This window comes from Dromiciops gliroides, chromosome 2, assembly GCF_019393635.1.
Source record: "Dromiciops gliroides isolate mDroGli1 chromosome 2, mDroGli1.pri, whole genome shotgun sequence".
NCBI classification, from domain to species: Eukaryota; Metazoa; Chordata; class Mammalia; order Microbiotheria; family Microbiotheriidae; genus Dromiciops; species Dromiciops gliroides.
Window position 1 is genome coordinate 358,280,325 of NC_057862.1, and position 12,954 is coordinate 358,293,278.

At 41.0% G+C, this 12,954-nt stretch overlaps 1 protein-coding gene across 2 annotated transcripts in view; it reads right to left on the reverse strand.

Moving 5' to 3' along the window:
- The window catches only part of L3MBTL1 (L3MBTL histone methyl-lysine binding protein 1), a 70,349-nt gene that overhangs the window by 48,244 nt on the left and 9,151 nt on the right, over window positions 1–12,954 (reverse strand). For both annotated transcript variants that reach the window (XM_043982501.1, XM_043982500.1), the window contains exon 7: window positions 12,341–12,422. In XM_043982501.1, the coding sequence (XP_043838436.1) occupies window positions 12,341–12,422 (82 nt within the window). The remainder of the gene's footprint in view (window positions 1–12,340; window positions 12,423–12,954) is intronic.

Consider the following 12,954-nt stretch of genomic DNA (forward strand, 5'->3'; position numbering starts at 1 on the left):
TTTAGTCCCTTAAGTGAAGAGCAAGAGGAGATGTTGATATCAGGCATGACACCCCATGTAAAGAGAGAGAAAGAGCCTGGGTGTTTCCCCTGTGTCCAGGTTCTGGGCCTCCATTGGCCTTAGGAACCATTAAGCATCCATCCTTTCTAAAGGGAAAGGGGCTTTAAGAACAGATAAGTGGGGGCAGCTAGGTGGCGAAGTGGATAGAGCACCGGCCCTGGAGTCAGGAGTACCTGAGTTCAAATCTGGCCTCAGACACTTAACACTTACTGGCTGTGTGACCCTGGGCAAGTCACTTAACCCCAATTGTCTCACTAAAAAAAAAAAAAGAAAGAAAGAAAGAACAGATAAGTGTTTGAGCCTATGATTTTCAAGGTGAACGAGACTGAAAACTGAAAGAGTTGGATGCAAGTGGTGCTCCCACAGGTACAACTTATCTCCTGGAATCAAGGAGAGAATACAAGTAGCTTTTCCTATAACTGAGTGGGTACAGTTGGGAGGTGAGTGGATCTAATCAAGCCCAGCAAGAGTGAAAGGAGTCTCAAGGACTTCAAGCCAACGCACTTATTGTGGGTTAAGACTACATCTTGTCCTTCACCTAGAATCTCGGATGTTTATGGCCAGATAAAAATTCTTATGGTCCTGGATCCCAGATTTTGGCTGGGAAGAAAATACATGCCAAATTGAACAGAGATTTTCCTGTCTGGGAAACAACCAGACCTGGGATCAAATGAAATGTTTAGAAAACATTACATATGAGTGAAGCTTCTGTTTTTATTGTCCTTTTTTCCTAACCTAATTAAATTAACGACCCTTCAGAGCTGACTGACACACCACACTATGAAGAGGAATGACCAGTGGGAATAAGGGCATAAGCCAAGAGACTGAATCAATTTTACTCCTTGATAGACACATTAAAATCTTGGAAGATATATTAGAAGGCAGAATGCAAGTAGATATGAGTGTCCACCATATACCTGGGTTCTAACAAATGTAAAGGACCCCCCCAAAAAAAACCTTCCCTTTCTTCCTACTTTCTCTGTAGTCAAGTGTACTAGCATCCTTCTAGTCACTCATGCTTGCATCCTTGATGTTGTCCTCAGTTTTTCATTCTCCCCCTTTCTAATCCCACAAATCTAATTTGTTGCCAAGGCCTGTAGATTATACTTTAGTAAACATCTCCGGTATATGCCCCTTGCTCTCCACTCTGGGGCAGATCCTCATCTCCTCACACTTGGACTATCTAAATAGCCTGCTGGTCTCCCCACTCCAGCCTATCCTCCAATTCAATCTAATAGCTCCCTAAACCTTCAGGATCAAATATAAGATTCCTTATTTAGCAACCAAAAGCCTTTATAACCTGCCCCCTCCCTCCCTTTCTAGTCTTCTTATACCTTACCTCTGTGTACTCTGTCTCTGGCCTCACACAAGAACTTCAGCTCTGGGAATTTTCTCTGGCTGTCCTCCATGCCTGGAATGCTCTCCTTCCTCATATATCCTGGCTTTCTTTAAGCCCCAGCTAAAACTCTACCTTCTACAGGAAGCCCTTCCCAATTCCCCTTAATTCTAGGGCCTTCCCTCTGTTGATTGTCTCCATTTGATGCTGTCTCAATCTTGCTTGCACAAGTGTTTGCATGTTGTCTCCTCTATTAGACTGTGAGCTCCTTGAGGGCAGGGACCATCTTTTGTTTTTCTTTGTATCTTAGCACAGTGCCAGGTGCTTAGTGGTGCTCAATGTCTCTTGACTAAGGGTAAAACAATTGATTACACATTCCCACAGCACCACCTAGTGATTTGTAAGTGGGAGTTTATTACAGTTTTCTCTTTTTTTTTTTTCTTCTTTAGACCTTGTAATTTTTCCCCTCCCAAATCTGTTTGGTATAGTTTAAGCTTAATCCTGTTTGACTAAAAAAAATTTTTTTTGTTCTTCTTTTTTCACTGCTTCTAGGCTTCATTGATAGTTCAAAATTTTGTTGTTCCTATAGAGATTCCATTCCTTAATATAACAGCTACGTTTCGTTCACCTCTTCTTTTGTCTTTGTTTCTAATTTTATGCCATTACTGTGTCACATTGCTTGTTACTATTAGACAGTTATGTGAACAAGTATTTCCATTCATCATGGTACTGTGTGTGCTTTAAGCAGATAGATCAGCAGAATGAATGCAACATTTTTAGAACACTGACATAAAGCAGTAAACTTGGAGCTTCAGAGGGAACCCCTAGTTTTAGGGGTACCTTATTGATGTTGATGATGAGAGCTCTGAAAGTAGCATATATGGTCCTGTGAACAACTTGGGGAGATGTGGAGGACTTATTAAAGGGTGTATGGAAGTAGACAAAGCCCTGTCTATGTTCTGCAAATTAGTGGAATTAGTGGTGCATTCTAGCATCCCCGGAGAGATAAATTGTTGGAAATACCTAGAAACTGATCACTAGATCTTCTACTGAGGAGAAGCTGCTTAAAAGTCTGAAACTTCGTGGGAAGAGAAGAATTGCCTATAGATAGACTGTAATGCCTTTGGGGAGGGAGAAGAGACTGACACCTATACTAGCAGCAGCAAGAGATGGAGATAAGACTAGCCTTTTTTTTTTTTTTTTTGGTGGGGCAATGGGGGTTAAGTGACTTGCCCAGGGTCACACAGCTAGTAAGTATCAAATGTCTGAGGCCAGATTTGAACTCAGGTCCTCCTGAATCCAGGGCCAGTGCTTTATCCACTGTGCCACCTAGCTGCCCTGATTAGACTATGTTCTTACTGGTGCTGGCAACTCACCACCCCCAACCTAAGAAACTTCTCAGGAGAAGGAATCATTTGAGTCATGTTTAAGATACTTTTCTTAAATGTTTTCCACTCATGACCTCTTTTCACCCAAGAAATTTTTACACAACCCCAGGTATATAAGTATATAAAGTAGATATACATAACCTTTTACTGTTGCCAAATTTTTTGTAACTCCCACATTCAGTTAGGCAACCTCATATAGGGTTGTGACCCACAGTTTAAGAAGCTTTGCTGAAGCACATGCTGAGGACCGATGTGGACAAGACTAATGAAAAGCCTTAGAGGTCCAGGATTTGATCTCATACTCGGTCTGAAACATAGGCCACAATGCGGGAATGCTCACAAAGATTAGATAGGCAATATGGTGGAGCAGTGACCCTGTAGGGAGACTATGTCCAGTTCATTAATCCCTAACAACATAAAGGAGGAAAGTCTTCTCTTACTTTGTGCTATTTATGGACAGCCTTCTCTGCAAGATGGGAGTTAAAAGACAATGAAGATGAAGAGATGGATACTGTTAGTCTGTCCCAAGTGAGTCATGGTCGGCTGGGTGAGAATCTGTCTGTGCACCCAGCTTGCCCTGAAGAAAGGTAGATTGTATATGACCAATGGCTGCAGAGATCAGAATGGTTTGAAGAGAAGCTACAGAATGGGAAAGAGGTCTGCAATAAAGAAAAATGTCTTCAACTGGCTCCAAAATACCTTCTTTTGTATAAGCTACGGAGGTCACCCAGTCTTCAAGGCAGATGTACATAGAAAGTCAGTTGATACATAAAATGATGAATAGAATGACCTGTAGACAAAAGGTGTAGGGAATAGAGGACATGGCAGCCTGAATGAAGCTAGACCACCACCAGCAGAGCAGGTTGTAGCTGAAGGCAGTGAGAGCTGTGTTGTTCAATGGTGTCAAACTCAAATAGAAAGGAATCTCTGCCCGTAGCATATTGACTTAGAAAACCATAAATTAGCATTATCTAGGATATATTGTATTTTTATTTATTTTATTAAACATTTTTCAATTACATTTTAATGTGGTTCTGTATTTGAAGTTTTTTAGGGGGCCTTAGGGTCAGAGTTTGACCTCTCTGGCTAGATGAAGTCTAGTTGAATACACATGAGAGGCAAATGGAGCCCTGGTTTAGCAGAAGCTAATGAAATGGCAACAGGATTGGGAGAAGGGTGCTACTCAGATGCCAAAGAACCTAAGGAGAGTTTCCCCTACCCTGAGTTCATTCCACTTGGATGGAATGCTGGGCTTCAAAATGTGTGTGACCATGAGCAAAGGTGCTTAACCTCTAGGTAGCTCATCTTCCTCAGCTATATAATGTGAGGGATGATCTTGATAACCTCTAGGATCCTTTCCAGATCTAAACCTATGATTCTATGACTTAATTGACCTGGTGAACATTCCGGAAGTATCAGCATTGATCAAGACCAATTACAACCTATTCAAAATATTAATAAAATAACGCAGACAATGATACATGTCACAATCCATATGGCCCCTTCACCTTAGCAGCAGTCCATCCAAAGGAATTTTAATTTGGTGACTCTTCAGTGCCTGAGAAAGATTGTTTGAGGAAGAAACGGAAGGGTGTGTTCTCATTGCAGGAGCAAGATGTGGTGTGTACTCACAGAGCACACAACTCAACCTACTGTTTCAAGAGCCATCTCAGAAAGTTGCTCTCAATGAGACAGAAGACCTTGAAAACCATCTGATCGTGTTGATCATGTTAGTCAATAGCATCACCAGAGAATCTTATATTTCATATACCTCCTCCTCCAAAATGGTAGGACAGAAGACAACTTGGAAGATCCAGATTGTGTAGACTGTTGGACTTTTGTATATTTTTTTTATTTAAGTGAGGCAATTGGGGTTAAGTGACTTGCCCAGGGTCACACAGCTAGTAAGTGTTAAGTGTCTGAGGCCGGATTTGAACTCAGGTCCTCCTGACTCCAGGGCCAGTGCTCTATTCACTGTGCCACCTAGCTGCCCCCAAATATTTCTAGCAGCTTTTTTTTTGTAGGGCAATGGGGGTTAAGTGACTTGTCCAGGGTCACACAACTAGTAAGTGTCAAGTGTCTGAGACCGGATTTGAACTCAGGTACTCCTGAATCCAGGACTGGTGCTTTATCCACTGCACCACCTAGCTGCCCCTGACTGTTGGACTTTTGATTAAGAAGAAAAGTAGACCAGTAGACCATTCCACAAGTTAAAGAGGCATGTCTGCCAGGTAAGCCATTGTTATTTTAGCCCTGTGCAGAGGATGTTATTAGATCCCAGTGGCAGAGAAGACAGCCTTCATATGCTTTAACTAGAGTCTACTAATTTGAACATATGTCCTCAGGAATCTTTAGGTCATCTACTTTTTAGTAGCTTATGGAGAAGGTGGTTGGGACCACGACCTACCTGGAGGCACTGGTATATCTAGAGGGTGTCATCATCTTTAGGAAGACTTTTGGAAGAATGAGAAAAAAATGAAACAAAAGTATCATATCAAAGATGTTAGCCTGAAGCTGTCAGTGACCAAGTATCAGCTTTGCAGCTCCTTTTTCTAGTATGTAGGTAACACAGTGTCTCCATGGGGAATGAATTCTGACCCAGATTAGATAGGAACAATCATTAACTGGCCACATCTGAAGAACTTTAAGAACTAAGAACTTTTCTAGGATTTGGATACTATCAAAATTTTTCTGAACAAGATATAGAGATGTAGGTATAGAAAATGTGTGCTGGGGACTGAGGTCTTAGCAGAAGTTTTAGTGGAGTCAGCATTTAGCATTTCTAGTGACTACATATAATGCTACAATAATGATGTTGCCTGCTGATACTTGGATGTAAGTCATAGTTGCCTATTGATCTGTTCTTTGGAATCTCAGAAGATGGAGAAGACATACTCCCAACCTGGCTGAAGAAAGCTGCCCATATGGATATGACATTCAAATTCCCTTTCATGTACTTCAGCAAGGAGACAGAATGAATAAATCTTGGTGTATCAGGTAACACTTATGATAGCAGACCCAAAGAAAGCTTCTCAACACCAAGGCAACTTGGATAAAGCACTGGACTTGGAGTCAGGGAGACCTTTTGACACTTGCCAGCTGGGTGACTCTGGATAAGTCACCTAATCTCTCTCAGTCTCAATTTCCTAATTTGTAAAATGGGGATGATAATAGCACCTATCTCTCAGGATTGTTATGAGGGAGCAATGAGATAATAATATATGTAAAGTGTTTTCCAAACTTCAAAGTGTTATATAAACATCAGCACTAATTATTAGCTAGTAAACCAAGAAGATGAAGATTGGACAACACATCAGACAACAGAATAGTTCCAAAGAGTGGTTAGATCCTGTGAAGGTTATCTTCATAGGCACAGAAAAAGCCTTTGACAAAGTACAGCACTCATTTATGCTAAAACCCTGCAAAGTATAGACATAGAGGGACCTTTTAAAAATATTATAAAAAGCATCTATATAAAACCAAAAGCAAGCATCATATGCAAGAGAGATAGACTAGAACTCTTTCCTATAAATATGGGAGTGAAGCAAGGATGCCTAATCTTTCCACTATTATTTGATATAGTTCTAGAAATGCTAGCAACAACAATAAGGCAAGAGAAAGAAATTACAGGTACGAAGGAGATAAGACTATTACTAACTGCTGGTGGTACACTTGGAAAATCCTTGGGAATCAGCAAAGACACTGAGACAAAGATAGTTTTGGCAAAGTTGCAGGCTACAAAATAAAACTTCAAAAATCAACTGCATTTCTACATAATAATTACAAAACCCAAGAAGCAATAATAAGAAGGGACATCCTATTCTAGATAACTAATAAATGCATATCTGGGGTTTGATCTACCAAAGCACACAAAAACTTGTATTAGATCCAATTATAAAGTGTTCCTTTAAAGGAATAAAGAACAAACATCTGGAGGAATATTCAGTGCTCATGGCTAGGTTGTGTCGGTATAATAAAAATGACAATGATACTAAAGTTAATTTATACTTTTAAAGTTGCATCAATAAAATTACCAAGGAGATACTTTATAGACCTCAATAAAAATATTTTCAAAGTTCTATTTGGAAAAACAAAAGATCTAGCATATCAAGAGAAATGAGGAAAAGAGGTAGGGACAAAGGGGGAATGGTACCTCTAGACTATATTAGAAATCAGCAGTCATCAAAACCATCTGGTATTGGTTAGAAAATAGAGAAGTAGATCAATGGAACAGAGAATCAGAAACAATGTAACTCAATAAGCCAGTTTTTAATAAAGGGGTCTTGTGAAGAGATATATTACAACCATCTATTGCTCAACTGAGGAACTGGACTGCCTGGAGAGTAGGAGGACAAGAGCTATGGACAGTTAGCTAATTGAGCTCTGAGGAAAACAGTCTATTCTTCAACTGGAGAAAGTTAACTGAGTTTGTCCTGGACTTAGGAAGGCCTCACTCCAGAGGGAGGGAGGAGGAAGTCCAGCTCAGAAAAAGCCTCTTACCCAATTTCCCAACTCTGCCAGGAGGCCACCAGGAAACCTGGAGATAGAATTAGTCAGCTTGGGCCATCTACATGCTCAGGATAGGGACTACAGGCCAGTGGGCCTGAGGATGCAGATGGTCAGCCTGCATGCCCTACGAACCAAGGCCACAGTAGAAGTGCCAGGACTGTTGGACTAATGACCAAGCTAATTCATGATACTTCAAGAGCAATAGCAGGGGAGTGGTTCCCCATGTAGATAGAGGGCATTTAATGTATAACTTTAAAGGCCTAGGTATTTATTATGCAGTATGCTCTTAATGCCATATTATGCTTTGTTGATCAACAGGCTGATATGCTAGTGCTCACAGACTCTTGTTATATGGGCCTGTATCTGCATCTGAACTCTGTGACACGTATTAATTGCACACAACCCTGTGATAGGATGCTCTGTGTTATATTACATAGCTTTTGTTCTTGGTCTACTGATTGTGGAATTATCATAAATTTTTGGGGGGTGGGGCAATGAGAGTTAAGTGACTTGTCCAGGGTCACACAGCTAGTAAGTGTCAAATGTCTGGGGCTGGATTTGAACTCAGGTCCTCCTGAATCCAGGGCCAGTGCTTTATCCACTGCACCACCTAGCTGCCCCTATCATAAATGTTATTCTTTTTTTCCCAAACATGTATTCAAGATTATTGCATCAATTCCAATAAGTTAAAGGTGAGAAATCTGCATGAATACTATACTATACAATGTAGTTGGGATAATTATCTGTAACTGTATCATAGCAGATTGATAGATGCTTATAATGTATGCTTACACATGTCTCAGATGTGCTTTATGGAATTTGTAGAAACTACAACTTTTTTTCACTGGAAGTAGACAAAAGAATCTAAAAAGAATGTAACAGAAGGAAGTTTAGCCCTTTGTCAGGCCACTGTCCATTAGATTGTAAGCTCTCGGAGGGCAGGTACTATCTTTTGCCTTTTTTTTTTTTTTTGTATCCCTAGCACTTAGCACAGTACCTGGCACATAGTAAGTGCTTAATAAATACTTATTGACTGATTGACATCCTAACATAGCTTAATTTGCTTCATTTGCCTCCTATCTGTAAGGAAGGCAGATGGATAGATGCAGAATCATGCATGTACTTTAGAAGGTGGAGAGAAGAGAGATATGGCAACACATACTGGGTTCCCACCTCTAGGCTCCAAGCCAAGAGACAAATTCTATTGGCCCTGGTAATCTTAGAGTCTTTAAATGTCACCCCTTCCCATGAAGGCAGGATTCAAGGATAGATAAATGTTCAATAGCAAACTTTCAAAGTGAAAGAAAGTATTAAAGTGGAAAGAACATTGAACTTGGAGCCATGGGACCCAAGTTCAAATCTTGTTTTTGCCACTTCCTAACTGGGTAAACTTGGGCAAGTTACTTGGGCCTCAGGGTCCTCATCTATAAAATGAAGGGGTTGGACTAGTGACATTTTTTTTTTTTGGTGGGGCAATGAGGGTTAAGTGACTTGCCTAGGGTCACACAGTAAGTGTGAAGTGTCTGAGGCTGGATTTGAACTCAGGTCCTCCTGACTCCAGGGCTGGTGCTCTTTCCACTGTGCTACCTAGCTGCCCCTGGCCCTTCGCTCTTTTTTTTTTTGCGGGGAAATGGGGGTTAAGTAACTTGCCCAGGGTCACACAGCTAGTAAGTGTCAAGTGTCTGAAGCCGGATCCGAACTCAAGTACTCCTGAATCCAGGGCCGGTGCTCCATCCACTGTGCCACCTAGCTGCCCCACCTTCACTCTTAATGGCATTGCCACTGTTAATAATGTTCTACTTTTCTATTTTCTGTTCCATTCAAATCAGGTATATCTTTACAGAGCCATACTCCAGTCCCATACTCCATCCTGCTAAGTTTCAATAATACCTAGAAGGTTGAATTTGTCTCCTTGTATGCTTTTTTTCTAGTACATCATATTTATCATTTGCAGCTTTCCCATAGATATTTAAGACCAGCTGGTTTTGGGGTTTTTTTTGGGGGGGGGCAATGAGGGTTAAGTGACTTGCCCAGGGTCACACAGCTAGTAAGTGTCAAGTGTCTGAGGCCGAATTTGAACTCAGGTACTCCTGAATTCAGGGCCGGTGCTTTATCCACTGCGCCACCTAGCTGCCCCCAAGTCCAGCTGTTTTAGTGCTAACTCCTTTCTTAGATATCATTTGCTACAAATTATGGTTCTTTGTTGATATTTTTCCTATGTTGTACTGGCTCCAGTATAGCTTGGCAGATTACACACACACACACATATATACATATGTATGTATATGTGTATATATACTATAAATGTAATTTTCTCTCTATTTTTCCCCCATTTTCAGTTTAAAGCCCTCTTCCTTCAATTCAAAGATTCCAGGCAAATATATCTTTTACTGGTCTCATTAGGAGTAATCCAATCTTGGCCAAGGGTCCGTCATTCGTGATGGTGTAAGCCACAGTCAGAATCTAGATTCTATCCTCAGACACCATCTCCTTAACCAGCTTTTTCACTTCCCAAACTGCCCCTCCCTTGAAGTCCTGACCATCAATGGGCATCAATGACCATCAATTTGGCAGCTATGATGAAAATATCACCATTGAGTGATTGTACGTGTATAACCTATATCAGATTGCTTGCTGTCTTGGGGAAGGGGGAGAGAAGGGAGAGAGGGAGAAAAATTTAGAACTCAAAATCTTAGAGAAACAAATGTTGAAAACTATCCTTACATGTAACTGGAAAAAAACACTATTAAGGAAAAAAATCAAAAATTGAAAAGAAAGAAAGAAAGAAAGAAAGAAAGAAAAATACCACCATTGATCCTAAGGCATTCTATTTCTTACCTAGGTCTTCATAATTCTAAAAACTGAATAAATGTATCTATTCATTTAAGCTATAAACACATCCCCAGCCCAGTACAGTCAGACAATGTACTCAGCCATGGATGAGTACGCTCATGTACCACCATGTCAAACTGATGAAAATCAATGACAGAGAGGACCTAGACAGGACCATTCAATACTTTTAGCACATGGGGACAAAGGGGGACAGAGGGTTTAAAGCTGAAGTACTATGTTATGGAAATGCTTGCTTCATTCCATAAATTAAAAATAAAATAAAATAAATTGGAAGGGAAAAAACCCCTGTAGTAAGCCAATCGTGCTATTGCATGAAATAGATGAAGCTTCAAATAGTCTTCAACTGTTTGACTTTCTATGAAAAAAACCCCATAAAGTTTCTCATGTGAGAAGTTTACTTCTGTCCTAAAATAACTTAAATTGTGTTTTTCTTCCCCCTTTCAGATTACCTTCATTCATTATGTATAAATCTTCTATGTAGCTGCACTTTTTGTGGTGGCAAGGAATTGGAAATTGAGGGGCTGCCCATCAACTGGGGAATGGCTGAACAAGTTGTGGTATATGAATGTAATGGAATTCTATTGTGCTATAAGAAACAATGAGCAGGAGGAGTTCAGAGAAACCTGGAAGGACTTGCATGAACTGATGATGAGGGAGATGAGCAGAACCAGAAGAGCATTATACACAGTATCATCAATATTATGTGTTGATCAACTGTGATAGACTAGATTCTTCTCACCAATCTGACAGTGCAAGAAAGTTCCAAAGGACTCATGATGGAAAAGGCTCTCCAAATCCAGAAGAAAAAAAAAAAGGAACTGTGGAATATGGACGCTGATTGGACCATACTATTTCTTTTGTTTTCGGTGCTGTTGTTTTTCTTTTTTGAGGTTTTTCCTTTTTGCTCTGATTCTTCTCTTATAACATAACTAATGCAGAAATATGTTTAATGTTATTGTATATATATATATATAACCTATATCAGATTACCTGCTGTCTAGGGGAAGGGGAGAGGGAGGGAGAAAAATTTGAAATTTGAAATCTTATATAAACAAATGTTGAAAACTATCTCTACATGTAACTGGAAAATAATAAAATACTTTTATTTAAAAAAAAATAAGTCTTCTGGGGCAGCAAGGTGGCGCAGTGGATAGAGCACCGGCCCTGGAGTCAGGAGTACCTGAGTTCAAATCCAGCCTCAGACACTTAACACTTACTAGCTGTATGACCCTGGGCAAGTCACTTAACCCCAATTGCCTCACTTAAAAAAAAAAAATAAATCTTCTATGTAACCTACTTACTTACATGCTGTCTCCCCCATTGGATTATGAGCTCCTTGAGGGCAGGGACTGTTTTTGCCTTTCTTTGCATCCCAGCATTGACAAAAAGTAAGCACTTTAAAAACGCTTGTTGATTGACTGACTAAAATCATCCCTGTGGGGCTGGATTGCCAAACTTTAGGCTGGAGAAACAAGCATCCTAGAGAGAAGCCAGGAGGTAGGCAGTGGGAAGTGGGGAAGACCCAGAGCCAGGCATAGTTTAATAAAAAATAATCCCAAGGGGCAGCTAGGTGGTGCAGTGGATAGAGCACTGGCCCTGGATTCAGGAGGACCTGAGTTCAAATCTGACCTCAGACACTTGACACTACCTGTGTGACCCTGGGCAAGTCACTTCACCCCCATTGCCCCGCAAAAAAAAAAAATAATAATAATCCCACCTCCTCCTCCAACTCATCCATAAAATAATGAGATGGGAATGGAAGGAGAAGGGAACAAGTATTTATGAAGCACCTACAGTTGCCAGGCATTGTGCTAAGAATCTTACAAATGTTATTTCATTTGATACTCAACAACCCTTGGAGGTAGGTGTAATTATTATTCCCATACATTATCCCTACTTGAGGAAACTGAGGCAGACAGAGGTTAAGTAACTTGCCTAGGGTCACACGACTAGGAAGTACCAGAGGCTAGATTTGAACTCAAGTCTTGCTGACTTCAGGCTCAGCACTCTATCCACTGTGTCACCTGGCTCAGAGTAGCTGGCCTGGGCCTCTGCAGTGCTATTTCATTATAGTTTCACAACAGATAAATCTACTCATATACATGCATGATAAATATTCTTATCTATAGACTAACAGTACAGACACACTGCCACCTATATGACCTCGATGTTCCTGCACACACAGGTACCATACCAGGCTGGCTACTCCATTCCTCACTTTCGGGGGTGTCAATGGTGGGCTCAGCCTCCAGGCTCTTCCGTTCTTCTTGTTTCTCCTGTGGAAGATAAGCCTTTGCCCAGTTTCCAGGAAGGAGCCTCTGCCTCAAGTGAAATTTGTCAGCAAAGGCCCCTGGATATTTCTCTGGACATGTACCACCCAAAGAGCTTTAGATCAGTGGGAGCCACAGACGGGGAAACTGAGGCCTCAAACACATCCAGTGTGGGGCTCAGGCCAGGCTCCCAGTTGGTACCATGTGAGTAAACTCAACATCTCTCTCTCTCTCTCTGTGCCCAATTCCCCAAGGCTGTTCCCATACTCTACCCTCACCAGTCCTCCAGCCCTTAGCACCCTGAAACCATAGTGCAGTATTTGTTTTTTGTTTTGTTTTCTTTTTTTAGTGAGGCAATTGGGGTTAAGTGACTTGCCCAGGGTCACACAGCTAGTAAGTGTTAAGTGTCTGAGGCCAGATTTGAACTCAGGTACTCCTGATTCCAAGGCTCTATCCATTGCGCCACATAGCTGCCCCATAGTGCAGTATTCCTGACACCCACTTCTCTCTCAACTTCGGGAAGGAGCTGTGTGACTCA